General features: G+C 39.5%; 1 protein-coding gene across 3 annotated transcripts in view; it reads left to right on the top strand.

Moving 5' to 3' along the window:
• The window catches only part of thsd7ba (thrombospondin, type I, domain containing 7Ba), a 908,760-nt gene that overhangs the window by 874,076 nt on the left and 15,310 nt on the right, over nucleotides 1-19,374 (top strand). For all 3 annotated transcript variants that reach the window (XM_072579697.1, XM_072579699.1, XM_072579698.1), the window contains one exon: nucleotides 9,883-10,075. In XM_072579697.1, coding sequence (XP_072435798.1) covers nucleotides 9,883-10,075 — 193 coding nt within the window. The remainder of the gene's footprint in view (nucleotides 1-9,882; nucleotides 10,076-19,374) is intronic.

The raw sequence follows: 19,374 nt of genomic DNA on the forward strand, positions 1-19,374 counted from the left end.
GTTTACCAAGTTACCTCAGTTAATTTGAGTTAGAGTGAAGGGGTTGAGTTGTTGGTTATTTGATGTGAACTGGCAGTTGTACTTGTCAGCAAATGAACATTAAAACTACCATTTGATTCCTTCAAATTCTAAAGGTTTGTCTATTTCTTCACATTACATTCTGTGTAGATTAAGTACTGTCAAACATGCAATCATGATAGGCTCTCAAGCAAAATGTACAGTGTGAAGTACAGCTTAGCTCAGTTGGCTGGATGGCTGGTTTGCAATGCCAACTGATGCCAACAGTGTGGATTCAACCTGGGATGACTCCCTGCCTCAACTACTGCGAATGTGGCTTCGGGATTTTAAAATGCTGTAATATGGCAGGAATTGACATGAAAATGGGGCTTAGTTTCAAAGCCAATCCACTTTACTGAAGATTCTTGGCCTAGACTGGAGTGCTTCAAATGAAAGAACTCTTCAAAAGGTGAATGTATTTTTTTGTCAGATTGGTAGATTTACACCAATGTCTTTCTTATCAATGTAACCTCCAGTTGGTTACTATCATGCAACAAAATTACCTCTTGTTTTTAGCAGAGCTTTTTCTAGTTAAATAGTAAGTGGCTTTCTTCTCCCACATCATACCAAGCAAGCTCTGTAGAGCTACATTGAGATCTACAAGCTCTGTAGAGCTAGCCATACATTAAGAGTGATGGTGACAGCATATACCTATCCAGGTTCAGACTAGGTTCAGAGCTAGATATAATGTAGGAGCATTTTCATGAAGCTTGTATAAAGTAATCATACAGTGAGTGTGAAGACCTGAACAACATGATGTGAATAATTTATTTAATTGACTAGGGCAACAGAAACTCTGGCCATTTTCAGGTCAGACATTGGAAAACAAATTTCTTTTAGCCCCTTTCACTAACAATTGTAATGACTGAAAATCTCCAGAAATCCTGCAGTGGAAAGTGCTTGAAAGAGAATATTATCATGCTAGCCCACAACCAAAGTTCTGAAAATGTAATAATACTATTGCACTCATGGAACAGAGTTGACATGACTTCAACCAACATTGTATATTCTGAATTCAGCCAATTTTCTGATACCAAGGAAGGCGAGTGAGGGTGCATAAAAGTTCTGTAATTACAGCATATAGCATCTTCATTATGTTGAGTAGAGGCCAGAAAACTAAGAATGTGTTGCCCAATGGTGAACAAAAGTATCAGGACAAAGAGGGACAATTTTCCCAAGGGGAGTTGGAGTCAAGCCTAGGCATGTTCTCACTTCCTTCTCCACAAGCATGTTTTTTCAGTCCCCTTTGCATAACTTGGCCTCTAAGCAGGTCTGTTGTCTACTGTAGCAAACATGAGGCAGCACTGGAGGCAGGTGACTTTGGGGAGGTCAGATTTAAAGGTTCAATTCAATGCCTGTTTGTTAGTAAGTACATGAAACTGGATTTTCAGTGGATAGGTGATGAACATTGATGATATCATAAGACCATAAGACCATAAGACAAAGGAGTGGAAGTAAGGCCATTCGGCCCATCGAGTCCACTCCGCCATTTAATCACAGCTGATGGGCACTTCAACTCCACTTACCCGCATTCCCCCCGTAGCCCTTAATTCCCCGAGACAACAAGAATCTATCAATCTCTGCCTTGAAGACATTTAGCGTCCCGGCCTCCACTGCACTCTGCGGCAATGAATTCCACAGGCCCACCACTCTCTGGCTGAAGAAATGTCTCCGCATTTCTGTTCTGAATTTACCCCCTCTAATTCTAAGGCTGTGTCCACGGGTCCTAGTCTCCTCATCTAACGGAAACAATTTCCTAGCATCCGTCCTTTCCAAGCCATGTATTATCTTGTACTTCAGCCGTTCCTCATATGTTAGACCTACCATTCCAGGGATCATCCATGTGAATCTCCACTGGACACGTTCCAGTGCCAGTATGTCCTTCCTGAGGTGTGGGGACCAAAACTGGACACAGTACTCCAAATGGGGCCTAACCAGAGCTTTATAAAGTCTCAGTAGCACAATGGTGCTTTTATATTCCAACCCTCTTGAGATAAGTGACAACATTGCATTCGCTTTCTTAATCACAGACTCAACCTGCATGTTGACCTTTAGAGAATCTATGGTCTTATGGTCTTATGGTCTTATCAGGAAGGTTTCAAACAATTTGTGAATCCATTCCTTTCTTTCCTTTTAACTTTGCTTGTTACTTTCTCTGTCACCATGTCCTCTCTTCCCTCCCCTACTCCAGTGAGATTATTTTTCCCTTCCAATCCGACAGTTGGACACACCATTGTTCTGCCACTTTCACATTCTGATCGCTGAATCTGAACTATCAACATCCTTTGCTGCCCCAGCACTCCAACACTCTCTCCCCGCTCCCCCAACTCCACCCCCAACTCTTGCATAACTGCTACCCCCTCCACACTTCCCTTCAGCTCTGATAAAGACTCATCTTTCTCTCAACGGATGTTGCCTGACCTGCTGTGATCTCCAGCATTTCTTTGTTCCCTATAAACCTCTCTTATTCATGTACTTACCCAAATATCTTTTAAATGTTGTAGCTGTACCTGCGTCCACCACTGTGTCTGGCAGTTCATTCCACACACGAGCTATTCTCTGTGCAAAGAGGTTTCCCCTCATGTCTTTTTAAAAGCTTTCCTCCTCTCACCTGAAAATATGTCCCTAGGTTTGAGCTCTCCCACCCGAGGGAAAAGACCCTTGTTATTCACCTTATCTTTGCCCCTCATGACTTGATAAGTCTCTCCAAGGTCACCTCTTAACTTCCTACACTCCAATGAAAAACGTACCAGCCTATCCAGCCTATTTTTGTAACTCAAACCCTCCCAGCCCAGTGACATCCTAGTAAACCTTTTCTGAACCCTCTCCAATTTAATAATATCCTTCCTACAGCTGGTTAATCAGAACGGCATACAGTACTCCAGAAGTGGCCCCACCAACATTCTGTACAACCTCAACATGGCATCCCAACTCCTATGCTCAAAGGTCTGTCAATGAAGGCAAGCATGCTAGATGTCTTCTTAACTACCCCATCTACCTGTGATGCAAATTTCAAAGCATTATGTACCTGAACCCCTGGGTGTCTCTGTTCAACAACACTACCCAGGGCACTACCATTAACTGTATTAGTCCTGCCCTTGTTTGTTTTAGCAAAATGCAATACTTCACATTTATCTGCTACACCTCAGCCCATTGACCCAATTGATGAAGATCTCTTTGCAATCTTAGATAACCTTCTTCACTGTCCACTACATCACCAATTTTGGTAATCATGATTTGGAGATGCCGATGTTGGACTGGGGTGTACAAAGTTAAAATTCACACAACACATGGTTATAGTCCAACAGGTTTATTTGGATGTACTAGCTGTCGAAGCGCTTCTTGAAGGGGCAGTGCTCCGAAAGCTAGTGTGCTTCCAAATAAATCTGTTGGACTATAACCTGGTGTTGTGTGATTTTTAACCAATTTTGGTGTCATCTGCAAATTTACTTACCAAGCCTTACTATATTCTCATCCAAATCGTTTACATGAATGACAAACAAAAATGGACCCAGTATTGATCTCTGTGGAACACAGCCTGCCACAGGCCTCTAGTCTGAAAAACACCACCAGCCTCTGTCTCCTACTGGCAAGTCAATTTTGTATCCAGTTGGCAAACTCACCGTGAATCCCATGTAATTTAACTTTACTAATTAGCCTACTATGTGGAAACTTGTCAAAAGCTTTACTCAAGTCCATATAACAATATCTACTGCTCTGCCCTCATCAGTTTTGTTTAGTTATTTCCTCAAAGAACTCAATCAAGTTTGTGAGACACAATTTCCCTCGCACAAAACTATGCTGACTATCCATTATCAGTCCCTGCCTCTCCAAATGTATGTAAATCCCATCTTTCAGAATCACCTCCAACAACTTAACCACCACCAATATCAGGCTCACAGGTCTATAGTTCCCAAGCTTCTCTTTGCCACATTCCTTAAATAAAGGCACAACATTAACCACCATCCAATCCTCTGGTACTTCACCCATGGTTATAGGTGTTACAAATATTTCTGCTTGGGGCTCTGTGATTTCTTCCCTAACTTCCCACTGTGTTCTGGGGTACACTTGATCAGGTCATCCTAGAGGTTTATCTACCTTTATGTTTTCTAAGACCTTTGGCACTTGATCTTCTGCAATGTGAACTGATTTCAAAGCATCGATATTGATTTCCCTGAATTTATTCACTCCAGCCTGTATTTTTTCTTAACAGCAAAAACTGATGCAAAATATTCATTTAGTATCTCTCCTATCTCCTGAAGTTTCAACACATAGATGCCTTTATTGATCTTTAAGGGGCCCTATTCTCTCTCTAAGCACAGTTTTGTTCTTAATGCACATGTAGAATCATTATGCATTTTATTTGAAATGGTTTGGTTTTACAGTAGTTGAGAAGAATATCCTGACAAAAATTGAACTTCCTTCGTCACCCAACACATTGTAATACCATCGAATTTTCTTGACTTTAAGCAGTTACCATTGAATGCTGCTGACTTGTCTTTTTCAGATTGAGTTTTGGGTTTTTTTAAAAATTGTGTTTTAATTTGGTGCAACTAATTTGGCTCTTTTTTTCACGAAAGTTAAAATTCAATTGAGCAATGCCTTTGAATTTTGAATATCCATCTGAGCTACCCAAATAGGCAAAGCAGTAATATTGCCATTGAACTTAGTCACTGGAGTACAAGGTATACAGTCAGTTCTGCTATAACATGATAGTTCTGTTCTCGTGCAACCCTGTGTTATAAGAAAATTGCTTAATAGCAGCACCATTTAAATTAATGGTGCCGGAATTGCGTTCTAATCAATACATGCTTTAAACGTTCGAGCTTTAGAGCATGTATCCCCAGTTAGTCAATCGTGTTATAGTGAATTTGCATTTATGAAATGCATGTTATAACACAATGACCTGTATGTGCACACATAATAAGTACTGAAATACTGGGTTCTTTCTTTCTTGTTGCTGGGATAAATCTGGCAAGCCACATAATATTAATCCATATTTCTATTTCCATTGTGAACTTAAACAGAACACTAAATGTTAACATTTCGTACTTATGTGTGTGTTTCGTGATGTAAGTTGCATACAAATGTGCATGAATTTTGCAAATTTCTTAAATGACTAATTAGTTTTAATAAGATATTTTTATTTAGGATATTTAAATAATTAACCATCCCTGTTCTGACGGATTATTTAGGTCAAATATCATCGCAGAAGGATCTGTGTTATTTTTGAGAACTTGGATTGTGGGAAAGCACAATTTGCTGGAAGAAGGCTTCATTATCCATTCCACTTCAAATGCAATATAGCTCAGTCTGATTATTTTACAAATGACTTACCTAACACAAAAACTCCTATTACTTTTTTTACTCAATTTAATTGCTGATTTCTTAATTGACATTGCCATAAAATGTAATGTTCAGCAAATAAATAAATGATCACAAATAGACCATAGGCTAAACTGTATCTGGGCAATGCACCATTGCCAGTGTGAAAGAGTCTGAGTATTCCTATATTTTAGCCTTTGCAAGATTTATCACAATGGTTTGGGTTCTTGTTAAAACAGATTACTTAAAAACGCTCACTTCTATAAAATCTCAGATTTGCATATGGTCTGGGTTCAGTGCTTACTGCCCACGTGCAGTAGGCCATTATTACTGCTATTCTGGATTAGTGGTGCTGGAAGAGCACAGCAGTTCAGGCAGCATCCGAGGAGCAGTAAAATCAACGTTTTGGGCAAAAGCCCTACATCAGGAATACCTGATGTATTCCTGATGTAGGGCTTTTGCCCGAAACATCGACTTTACTGGTCCTCAGATGCTGCCTGAACTGCTGTGCTTTTCCAGCACTACTAATCTAGAATCTGGTTTCCAGGATCTGCAGTTAATGTTTTTACCATTATTATTGCTACTTCATCTAAAGGTGAGTGTGGGTATATACTGAAAAGTCACATGCAAGATGTAAATTTACTGTCTTAAAGGTACATTGCCTGTCTGGATTTGGATCTATGCAATAATACAATATTCCCTACCCTATATTTTCATTAAAAGAATGGGAAACCTTTCCAAGCAACCATGTACAGGACTATATTGATGCATTCGGGTAAAGTTTAGTAGAAATGGACTAACTGGCAATTTTTGCAAGTTTTATGTGAACAGAAGTGAATGTATTCAACAGATGGAATTTAATTTAGGTAAATGTGAGGTGCTGCATTTTGGAAAGACAAATCAGGGCAGGACTTAAACATTTAATGGTAAGTTCCGTGGGAGTGTTGCTGAACAAAGAGACCTTGCAATGCAGGTTTGTAGTTCCTTCAAAGTGGAGTCACAGATAGAAAGCAAAGTGAAGAAAGCATTTAGTATTCTCGCCTTTTTTGGTCAGTGCATTGAGTATAAAAGTTGGAAGGTCATGTTGCGGCTGTACAGGACATTGATTAGGCCGCTATAGGAATATTGTGTGTAATTCTGGTCTCCCTGCTTTAGGAAGGACGTTGTGAAACTTGAAAGAGTTCAGAAAATATTTACAAAGTTATTGCCAAAGTTGAAAGGTTTGAATTAAAGGGAAGGGTTTAATAGGCTGAGGCTGTTTCCCCTGGAGCGTCAAAGGCAGAGGAGTGACCTTATAGAGGTCTATAAAATCATGAGGGGAATGGATAGATAAATAGACAAGGTCTTTTCACTGGTGTAGCAGAGTCCAGAACTAGAAGGCATAGGTTTAGGGTGAGAGGGGAAAGATTTGAAAGGGTCCTAAGGGGCAACTTTTTCACGTAGAGGGTGGTGCATGTATATAATGAGCTGCCAGAAGAAGTAGTGGAGGCTGGTACAATTACAATATTCAAAAAGCATCTGGATACCTAAATGAATAAGAAGAGTTTAGCCTACTGGCCAAACACAGGCAAGTAGGACTAGATTTATTTAAGGTATCTAGTCAGCATGGACGAATTGGACTGAAGGGTCTGTCTCTGTGCTGTATCTCTCTATGACTCTACTAGAAGGCTTTCCTGTCCATGATAGTCCCTCATAGAACAATGAGGACTTGCTTGGCTACATTGGGCATTGGGGGAAGAATAGGCACTCTCTTAGGTAGTGTTCTAAGTTATAATGGCGCTCTGGACAGTTAGCCTGTTAACTTGGTTTTTAAATTAAAATACAGTAGAACCCCATATCCACAGATTCAGTTTCAGCATTTTCAGTTATTCGCAGTTAACCGCGGCGTGAAAATATTATATCGAACATGGGACACTTCAGAAGTAATTCCAGGGGGGCTGTATGGGAGATAAGTTTCCCATTTAAATGATAAGGTTCGCTACTATCCGTGGTTTCGGGCATTCGTGGTAGGTCTTGGAACGTATCACCCGCGGATGTGGGGGAACACCTGTATGTTTATGAATGTGCATCTGTATTTGCAATGAACTGTCAGCCGTGCCACCTAGTGTCCTGTGAACCCTGGTTCACTTCACAATATGTGCATGGTAAAAGGCAGTTCCTGACTGGCAGGTCTTGATCTGATAGAGGGCATACATTTAGAGTGAGAGGGAAAAGATATAAAAAGAACCTAACAGGCAAAGTTTTCACGCAAAGGGTGGTACATGTATAGAATGAGCTGCCTGAAGAAGTAGTGGAGGCTGATACAATTGCAACATTTAAAAGGCATTTGGATGGGTATATGCATAGGAAGGTTTTGGAGGAATATGGGGCAAGTGTTGGCAGGTGGGACTAGATTGGGTTGGGATATCTGGTCGGTATGGACGAGTTGGACCAAAGGGTCTGTTTCCATGCTGTATATCTCTATGACTCTATGTCCAGGCTTTAAAAATGTCCCGGAAGTGGTGGGTACCGCTGCCCTTGGTGGGTTGTCAAAGAGGTGATGCACAGAGGTAATGAAATGGGTGTCAGAGCATTGCATTAGAGATCTTGCTAGGACTCATGGAACTTTGGAAACATCTTTGACATTGCTCTTTGGTTGACTCTTTTCCACATTGAGCTGTGGAGCATTGTGTGCCTATTTAGGTCTTTCTGAGCAGTTGGCTTTCTTGTATGTTTTAACTCAATGTCCTCTTGTTGGTAAGATGTGAACTAAAGCCTGTGCATCCTGATGGTAATTCTATCTTTAAGCTGATCTTTTAAAGCAGGAATGTTTTGAGGTCAGCATTCAGATTGCCTGAGGAATTGACTCTTCTTAATCCTTTGTTCCAGCAAGGATTTTAACTATCTGCATTTGCATAACTTATTTGTTGATCCATAAAGTCAATATTTATTCTGTATGTAAGTAACTTGAACTCTGACAGAATGTCAGTAGATTGTCAATCCACACTTGAATGTTTGTTTTTCTCATCTCCTTTGTGGTTCTTTGCCCTGTACAATTAGATTACCTACAGTGTGGAAACAGGCCCTTCGGCCCAACAAGTCCACACCGACCCTCCAAAGAGCAACCCACCAAGACACATTCCACTACATTTATCCCTGCACCTAACACTACGGGCAATTTAGCATGGCCAATTCACCTGACCTGCACATCTTTGGACTGGGGGAGGAAACCCACACAGACACAGGGAGAATGTACAAACTCCACACAGACAGTTGCCCCAGGCAGGAATTGAACCCGGGTACTTGGCATTGTGAGGCAGCAGTGCTAACCACTGTGCCACCGTGCCGCCAGTAAACAAATCCATGTTTGAAAGCAATGTTTGCCTTATTGCTGGCTTTTCCTTTATTATATTTAAATACTGATTTAAAAGCAGGTTTCTGCCTGTATGTGGCATTTGTTACAAAAGAGAAGTAAAGATCATGTCACATGAGTTTGTATTGTGGTTTTCACACTGTTTCTTGCAAAGGAAATGGTGGAATTGATTGACATTAAGACAAGGAATGAAACTAAACAATCCAGCACTCTACCTTCTGGCAGATTGCTGACAGAGTGGAGCTGCCTTGTATTGTCTACCATAGGCTGGGTGACCAAGCAAGCAGTCCAGTCTTGAGTCTGCCAAAATTAAACACACACACTGCAGCATTAGGTCACTAACAAAACTAAGAACACATGTTCTTCAGCAGCGTTAAGCCACTTACAAATATTGGTACTGAAAATAGGGTTGTTGCACTTCTGAACAGATTGGTCCACTTTGGTCTTTGTTGGGTGTGCCTAGACTTCAGATCTGATTTCTCATTAGAGATTAGTGACAGTTAGGAAAAGTTTGTAGAACTGCCATTTTGTTGTTCCCTTTTATTACCAACCATCTACACCATGATGTGATTTCTGGGTAAAATGTCACTGGTAGTATGAAATAATTTGAGAGTTTCCTATATTTTGGCCCTTGTAATTAATATTACAAAATTCTCTTCTTGTTAAGAGAGATGTTTGAACCCAGGCCTATTTACTTTTTACACTGCTGTAAGATCTCAGCCTTACAGATAGTTTGCATTCTGTGCTACTGACTATATAAAGCTTTAAAACTAATACAATCTTGATCACTGATCCCAATGTGCTTACCCACTAATACCTCGGTCACTTGCCCTGCCTTATTTCCCAAGAAGAGGTTGAGTTTTGCCCGTTCTCCAGTAGCGTCATTTATATATTGATTGAAAAACCTATCCTGAACACACTTAACAAGTTCCTCCTGAGGTGTGTTATAACATATTTGAACAAGTTGGTTAAAAATATTACACAACAGTTAATACAATTGTAAAGATATGGTGGAGCTAGACCTACTCCTGAAACTTTACATATTACTTTGCTGATGGCTCTATAGCTAGAGTCCTGGAAGCTCTCAATTATTTGTAAACACATTTTTATCCTGTTCAGTAACTGAATGCATTGTAATCAATTCTCAGGGAGGTGTATGCGGCTGTGAGAAAGGTTACATGGAAGTAATGACTCCTTATGGATTCCTTGATTACTGCACTAAAATTCCTGGACAAGAGGAGAAGAAAGCTGATGTTAAGACAAGTGTGGGGAAGAACAAGCTGGGCAATTCAAAATTCCAAGCATTTTTTAAAGGATGGTCCATCGAACCTTTTGATCCTGGTAAGAATTGTGTTCAAAATAAGTGGAGGAGAAGCATTGTAAATAGATTATTTGAGTTACTGATCGAGGAATGTCCACTGTTAAGGTTGGTGATGAGAGGAGGTGAATAAACAGATGTTGGGACAGGAAATGTATATGAAGCCGGATCAATGCTCATATTGATTGATCAAGAAAATAAACATCAATGTTGATTGGTTAGTCTGAACTATCTATTCCTGTGTTATAATTTCTTGAAGCATTCACTAATTTATTCAGTAGATGTATGTTACAAAAAGAGTTAATGTTAGCAAATGGCCTGTCCACTGTATTAGTGAAGTAATGATGCTGCCTACATATATCTATACAGAATATGTGCCATTTTCAACACTATTAAAATGTCACATCAATACTTTGCATCAGCACATTTACTTACTGACATCTCTCAGTTACTTTAAATGAAAAATTTGTTTAAAATATGTGTGCTGACAATCTAACTGGATAAAAATTTTGAGGAGCAGAAATATACCATTCAGCCCTTCAAATCAACTCTGCCATTCATAACATCATGGCTGATCTGTCAATATTTCGAATTTCACATTCCCAGCTACCCCAATAACCTTTGAATCCCTTGTCCAACAAGAATTTATTTAATTTTTGTGTAAAAATATTTAATAAGCTCATCTCTATCTCCTTCTGAGGCATAATGTTCCAAAATCTCACAACCCTCAAAGACAAAAACAATCTCCTCATCTGTGTCATGAAAGGGCATCTCCAAATTTCAACACATTGCCCCTTGTTCCAGACTGACCCATAAGAGTTCTTTCTATATTGGTGTACATGTTGAGGAGGAAAGCCTAAGACTACAAAACTATGGATGGACTGGTCAGTTGGGCAGGCCAGTGGGAGATGGAGTTTGATCCTGTAATATTGAGGTGATGCATTTTGGGAGGACTAACGAGGCATGGGAGTACATTGAATGGTAGGACCCTGGAAGAACTGAGAATCGAGGGACCTTGGTATCTGTGTTCATAGATTATTGAAGGCAGCAGGACAGATAACGTGGTTAAGAATGTATATGGGATGCTTGTCCTTATTCATTGAGGAATTGAATACAAGAGCAGAGAGGTTATGATGGAGCAAGATAATATATTAATAAGACCACAGCTAGAGAACTGTGCAGTTGTGACCATTACACTGTGCGGAGGATATGATTGCACAAGAGAGGATACACTGGAGATTCACCAATAAAATGCCAGGGCTAGAAGAGAAGCTAGATAGACTAGGGTTGTTTTTCAGACAGCCAAGAAGGCCAAGGGAGGAAACAATTGAAATGTACAAAATGATGAGGGATATAAATTACATAGGTTGGAAGGAACTTTTCCCTATTAGTAAAGCAGTCAATAACCAGAGTGCATAAATTTAAGAAAAGGGGCAGGATATTTAGAGGACATTTAAGGAAAAGAAGTGGCAGGTATCTGGAACTTATTTCCTGAAAGGTGTCCAAGATGGGAACCATCACAACATTTAAAAAGTATTAAAATACCATTGTTTTCATTGCCACCACCAAGAGCTGAGAAATGGATTAGAGTGGATCTGTGCTTGATAACTAGCACTGTGATGGGCTAAAGGGTGTTTTTTTTTAATATTGTAATGTTGAAAGACTCTATGACCTGAACAGGATGACTGAGGATCTTATACGCTTGAGCCAAATCACACCTCACTCTTCCAGCAGAAACAAATCCAACCTGTCTAACCTAGTCCCATACAATCCATTCAGTATGGTTATCAACCAAGTAACCTTTCTCTGGGCCACCTGCAATATATTTACATCCTTCTTTAATAATGAGACCAAAACTGTAATCAGTGTTCAAGATGTGATCTCATTGATGCCCAGTATAATTGAAACATAACATCCTGTTATGTTCAATTCTTCTCATAATAAAGGATAACATCCAATTAGCCTTCGTGTATACATATGTACTAATGGTCTAAGATTCATGCACTAGAACACATAAATCTCCCTGCACCTGGGAATTCTGCAGTCTTTTTTCCATTTAAGTCATACTTTACTTTTTTCATTCTCCTTGTCAAATTGAAAATCTTAACATTTTTCTACATGATCCTCCATTCACCAGATATCGCCCATGGACTCAATTTATCTCTATGCTCTGCAGCTTCCTAATGTCTTCATCAGAAAATACTTTCCATCTGCAAATTTAGCTATCATGCCTTTGCTTCCCTCATCTAAATCATTGATGGAAATTGTAAAAGTGGAGGCTCAAGTGTAGACCAGTTTGGAACCCCACTGATTACATCCCCCTAACCAGACAAAGACCCATTTATACATACTCTTCATTTTCTGTTAGCCAGCCAATTATCTACCCGTTTTAATATGTTAACTACTACCCCATTTTACTTTCCACAATCTCCCTTGATGTTGCACCTTATCAAATGCTTTCTGGAGCTCCAAGTATAGTATGTCTACAAGCCCATTTTTACCAGCAGTGTCTGTCACTCCTTCAAATACCTCCTATAAATTGGTTAAATATGATTTCCCTTTGATAAAACCATATTGTATCTTCCTTATTGTCTTTTCTTTTCTGGAGCTATAATCTCTTTAATGAACAATTCTAGTATCTTCCCATGCCAGAAATCAAGCTAACTGGTCTAAAATTCCTGCTTTCTGCAATTCTGTCATATTTTTTGATTAGTGGGTTATAGAACATAGAACAGCACAGCACAGTGCAGACCCTTCTGCTCTCGATATTGTGCCAACCTTTATCCTGTTCTAAGATCAAACTGACCTACATACCCTACATTTTACCATCATCCATGTGCCTGTCCAAGAATCACTTAAATGTCCCTAATGTATCTGACTGTACTACGAAGCTACTTGGATGCTGCCTGAACTGCTGTGCTCTTCCAGCACCACTAATCCAGAATCTGGTTTCCAGCATCTGCAGTCATTGTTTTTACCTGATGCATTTCATGCACCTACCACTCTCTGTGTAAAGAGCCTACCTCTGACATATCCCCTAAACCTTCCTCCAATCATCTTAAAATTATGTCACCTCATGATAGCCATTTCCACCATGGGAAAAAATGTCTCTGGCTGTCCACTCTATCTATGCCTCTCATCATCTTGTACACTTCTGACACTTATATCTGACACTTTCCAATCTAATTGGTTGACATTTTCTCAGTACATCGGTGGAGACGATGTCAGCAAGGTAAGTCCAGCAAGGCACCTGAGGATTGGCAACTTTAACATTCGGTTGGGCCTGGCACTAGCAGTGGAGAAGTGATGGCAGAATGAGTATCATAGCTACATCAGCAGAGAAGGTGGCATCTGCAGTTGGCATCAGAATCAGAGATTTTGTGCTTCAGGTCCAGCAATACAGAAGGCCTAAAATATATCCTGGAATGGATTGTGATACAGGGATGTTGGTGGACCCAGAGCCTCACCTCCCACACCACCTCCCCCAGCATATTCACATGAATTGCTTCAAAATAATTTTCAGTTGCTTCATTAAAGAAGGACTGGATTACTTTTTTCGCCTAATCATACTATCATCCTAAGAATAAATATGAACAGAATAATCTCGGTCAGACTGTTCTTCTATTCTAAAATATTCAGTGTATTCATACCTGTTTTCTTTCTTGCTGATTTGCAACAAAAAGGCGATAAGGGATCAGTAATCAAGTTCCAGCACATATTTATTAAATATAAAACTTGTTTCATGACTATCTAATTTTATTATCAATGCTTTCTTTACACCTTTTTTTGTAATTTGCTGCAGTATCTGCATATTTACACACTAGTAGTCTCACTAAGTGAATTACCTGTGAGTGTAGGATGAGAGAGGCATCTATGCTCATCCTCTACAACATGCTGCAACAAATGAGGGAGCATTCAATATGTATGAAGCTAGGCTAAGATGGTAATGAGTGACTATGAATTTTTCAAAGATATCTTCTGTCACCTAGACAGTCGTGGAAAGCAAGTGAAGGACTAACCATATATGTAGAATGCATTTATATATTACTTCCCATAGATACATCTGCCCTGATCCTATGAGTGCATAGGATATTCCTCATACGTGAGGAATAAGAGAATGACCAGGGAGAAGGTAGGGCTGATCAGGGATAGTGGAGGGAACTTGTGCATGGAGCCTGAGCAGACAGGGGAAGTCCTAAATGAGTTTTTTGTTTTGGTTTTCACTAATGAAAGGGACCTTGTTGTGAATGAAAACTTTGAGGAGCTGGGATACAGGCTTTACCAGATCAAGATTGATGAAGTTGATGTGCTGGAAATTTTGGAAAACATTAAGATTGATAAGTCCCCAGGCCCAAACCTAGATTTATCCTAGGCTGCTCCGGGAAGTGAGAAAGGGGGTTGCGAAGCCGCTGGCGAGGATCTTTGCCTCCTCACTCTCCACGGGAATCGGACTGGAGGATTGGAAGGAGGCAAATGTTGTTCTGCTTTTCAAGAAGGGCAATAGGGAAATCCCTGGCAATTACAGACCAGTCAGTCTTACGTCTGTGGTCAGCAAGGTTTTGGAAAAAACTCTGAGGAATAGGATTTATGGATCTATTTGGCAAAGCATAGTATGATTAAAGGCAGTCAGAATGGCTTTGTGAGGCGCAGGTCATGCCTCACAAACCTTACTGAGTTCTTTGAGGAGGTGACAAGACAGGTCTACGAAGGTCGAGCAGTGGATGTGATGTATATGGACTTCAGCAAGGCATTTGTTAAGGTTCCTCATGGTAGGCTGATTCATAAAGTCAGGAAGTATGGGATATAGGGAGATTTGGCTATCTGGTTTCAGAATTGGTTGGCTGACAGAAGGTAGAGAGTGGTTGTAGATGGAAAGTATTCTGTCTGGAGGTCAGTGATGAGTGGGTTCCTGCAGGGCTCTGTTCTTGGGCCTCTGCTCTTCGTAGTTTTTATAAATGACTTAGATGAGGAGGTTGAGGGGTGGGTTTGTAAATTTGCAGATGACACAAATTTTGGAGGTGCCGTTGATAGTATCAAGGGTTATTGAAGCCTGCTGTGTGACATAGACAGGATGCAGAGCTGGGCTGAGAAATAGCAGATGGAGTTCAACCTGATGCATTTTGGAAGATTGAACTCGAATGCTAAATATAAGATTAAAGACAGAATTCTTGGCAGTGTGGAGGAACAGAGTGATTTTGGTGTTCAAGTACATAGATCCCTCAAAGTTGCCACCCAAGTGGATAGGGTTATTAAGAAAACATATGGTATTTTAGCTTTCATTAACAGGGGGATCGAGTTTAAGAGGTTTTGCTACAGCTCTACAAATCCCTGGTGAGACCACACTTAGAATATTGTGTCCAGTTCTGGTTGCACTACTATAAGAAAGATACAGAGGCTTTGGAGAGGGTGCAAAGAAGGTTTACCAGGATGCTGCCTGGACTGAAGGGATTGCCTTATGAAGAAAGGTTAAATAAGCTCAGACTTTTCTCTCTGGAGAGGAGGAAAAGAGGAGACCTGATCGAGGTATACAAGATAGTGAGAGGAATGGATAGAGTCAATAGCCAGAGACTTTTCCCCAGGGCAGGATTGACTGGTATGAGGGGTCATAGTTTTAAGATATTAGGAGAAAGGTATAGGGGAGACATCAGAGGTAGGTTCTTTACGCAAAGAGTTGTGAATGCATGGAATGCATTGCCAGCGGTGGTGGTGGAAGCAGAGTCATTAGGGACATTTAAGCGACTGCTGGACATGCACATGAAGAGCAGTGAGTTGAGTGGTGTGTAGGTTAAGTTATTATATTTTAGGATTAAACCTCAGCACAACATCGTGGGCCTAAGATCCTTTTCTGTGCTGTACTTTTCAATGTTCTTTGTTCTATGCATTTTCTCATGTCTTCTGACCTGCTGGTGCTCAGACCTAATGGGTTGAGTGACTTAATGAAATATTACACCATGTGACCTTTCACAAACTTACAAGTAACTATGCCCAGTACAGAGTGCTAGTTTTAGTTGTCAATCCATGTCTCCCTGGCATTGCTTTGTAATTGTTTTGGAATTGCAATCCTGGTTAAGGATGCATACGCGCTTTATAACCTAACCCTGGTATCAAAATTGGGCTCTTCCATTTATTACAAATTTCGGGCAACTCCAACAATGGGAAGCCTCCTCCCCGCTGCCCTCTCCCCCTCCAACCCCCCCCCCCCCCCAGAAATCAAATTTTAACTTTCTTTCTTCACTCTATAATCTGGTCCAGTCTTACAATCACTGAGAATTGTAAGACAGGTAGAAATATCGAAACTACAAGCAGAAGTAGGCCATTCTTGCATTCTAGTCTGCTTCACCATTCAGCATGATCATAGTTGATCCCATATCTCAATGCTATTTTCCCGCTTTCTTCCCATACACCTTGATGCCTTCAAAGCCCAGAAATGCATCTATCCTGTTATTGAAATGTATTCATTGACTTGGCCTCTACAGCCTTCTGTGGCAGAGAATCCTGTAGATTTATTACCTTTGAATGAAGAATGTTTTCCTCATACCAGTCCTAAATAATCCACCCCAAGTCCTGGGACTGCATTCCCTGGTACAAGACTCTGCAATCAGGGAACGTATTTGTCTGGACCTATTAGAATTTTATCTGTTTCAGTCACAGCCCCTCTCATCCTTCTAAATGCTAGTGAATACAGATCCAGTTGAACAAATATCTCTACAAAGGACAATCCAACCATCCTCAATATCAGCTTAATGAATCTCTGCTGCACTCCCTTTATAGCAAGTGTATCCTTCCTGTTGTAGGGAAACCAAAACGGCATGCATTTGCAGGTAGGGTACCACCATCCCTACTTTTGAACTCAAATCCTCTTGCAATGAAGACCAATATATCATTTGCCATCCTGATTGCTTGTTGTATCTGCCTATCCACTTTCATTGACTGGTGTACAAGGGCACCCAGAACCCAAAGTACCCATCCAATATATCACCATTTAATTAATACTGTTCTTTCTGTTTTTGACACTAAAGTGCATAACTTCATATTTAACCATGTTCTAGTGCATCTGTCATGTGTTTGTCCACTCACGTACTCTTCATGCTGTTAAGTCCTCTCTTACGAGTGAAACAGACAGAAAATTGCCATGGAATTGGAAAAACTGTAAAAGCATATATATTCTTCAATAGTCTTCAATTATTAGTATAGTTGATGAACCTTATAAAAGAGTAACAGGAAGTAGTGGAGAAACTCTGCAGGTCTGGCAACTTTGGAGAAACAGTCTGTGGGACACTTTGGAACTGGAGTTCCAAAGAGTTGTATCAGACTCAAAATGTTAACTTTGTTTCTTTCACGTCAGATGTTGTCAGACCTGGAGAGTTTCAGCAACACTTTCTGTTTTTATTTCAGATTTCCAGCATCTGTGGTGTTTTGTTTTTAGTCGTGTTTTGGATAATCATGGTCTTGTTTCAGCTTCTGGTCATTTGTGATCCTATAATATGTGGTGGGGGGACACAGTACTAGTTGTACCATTTGAAGGGTGGATTTTCTCTTGTGTGAGGTGGTTATTGTATGCCACATATCAGTTTAAACCTGGCTGTTGTCTTGGTCTGTCTGGCAAGGCTGCTTCATGGAGCATTTGTGAATTGTGTCAATGTTAAAATATAAACAATTGTGCATATGCTCTATTTAAATCTGTGCTTTCAGGAAATTCTGTGTGTCACATTTTTTTGGCATAACAGTTCTGATATTATCCATTCCAGTTGCAATCTGTCCAGGAAAATAAATTTCTAAAGTTACATCTATTAGCAGCCAATAGACCTTTAACTTTAAAAATGACTATTCACTTTTCTTGCAAAAACGCATTGTGAAAATCTGGTTAAGAATGAACACTTAGTTGGCAAATTGGCCCCTTTTTGATATTTCAAAAAGCAATAGGTGTATTCTGTGGCAGGCTTCTGGACTTCAATGTTCTTAGCTGTGATCCATAGCCTCAAATTCATCATATTTTCCAAATATAGGAGAGTCTTCAATGCATTTGTGATATTCCAAATGGTTTGAAAATCTGCTTTTTCGTCTCTGAAATGATTTATACTGTTTGTATTTTAAGTACTCTTGATCTAAATTAATAAACAGGTACAAACTGTAACTTGAGTCCATTACCTGTGGTGCTAAACATATTTATGAGATGATACATATCATGCTCAAACTATTTATATAAGGCAGTTTGCTGCCTGTATTGTATATTTTTTACTGATATGTTTAAATGCATCCAAGGTCATCTTACAAAATATAGGTACTGCACCACCATCCTTTTAAGTTGCTGACAGAAGTCATTTTTCTTCCTGACAGATAAAGGGTTCTTTATTCAAACCATAATGTTTAAACTTTGACATCTTAAATATATTCCATAAGTATATGTTGCTCATACGTTAGCCAGGGTATTGCTATGCCACAGAGCCAGCTGCAGCCATGTATTTGAAGAGATTGTGGGAAAATAAAGTACTTTATGTCCATGATTTAGAAACATCGATTTGTCATTGTAACTTATCCAAGGAATCAACCTTGGCTACATTTTAATTTAATCTGAGCAAGTTATTTTCTGAAGTAATGGTTTGTTACCAACATTGTGTCAGTTTGCAAAATATATACATTCAAATTTTCAAGCGAGGTGATGCATTTTACTACTTATCTTAGTTATTAGAAGAGATATTGAGCATTTCGTACATTTCTCTACACTTTACACTGAAAGATTCTTCTCTAATATTTTACAAGTTACTAAAAATTTCCACACCATATCATAAATTTTCAAATACTGCTGAGTCACTTTATCTTGCCTTCACTGATAACTTTGGGAAAATAACTTGTAATTATTGATGGGCATTTCTCATGTTTGCTAATATAGTGTTTCTCAATTTTTCCCTCCTTAAGTAATGTAATTTCATCACTCAATGCTGCATTGCTACTGATAAAGCCACACAGTAGAGGAAAATTACGCAGACCTACCATACTGTTATTTTCAAGAGGATTCCCTTTTACAGAAGATATACATTTAAATCTTACTTCCAAAATCTTTAATTAAAAGAGAAACACTGCTGGCGATCAAGGAGGAACTTGGGAACATAAATGTATCATTTGTAAAACTTGAAAAGAAATTCATACTTGAGGGGTGTGCTGAATTAATATTTAACATGAGCTAAATGTTTGAATCCATTATGAATGAAGTCATACAGGGCATTTATGGAATCATTATTTAATCAGGCCAAGTCAACATGGTTTTATGAAGTTGAAATTATGTTTGTCAAATTTATCAGCATTCTTTAAGAATGTAAAAAGT

Source organism: Chiloscyllium punctatum, chromosome 10 (genome assembly GCF_047496795.1).
Source record: "Chiloscyllium punctatum isolate Juve2018m chromosome 10, sChiPun1.3, whole genome shotgun sequence".
NCBI classification, from domain to species: Eukaryota; Metazoa; Chordata; class Chondrichthyes; order Orectolobiformes; family Hemiscylliidae; genus Chiloscyllium; species Chiloscyllium punctatum.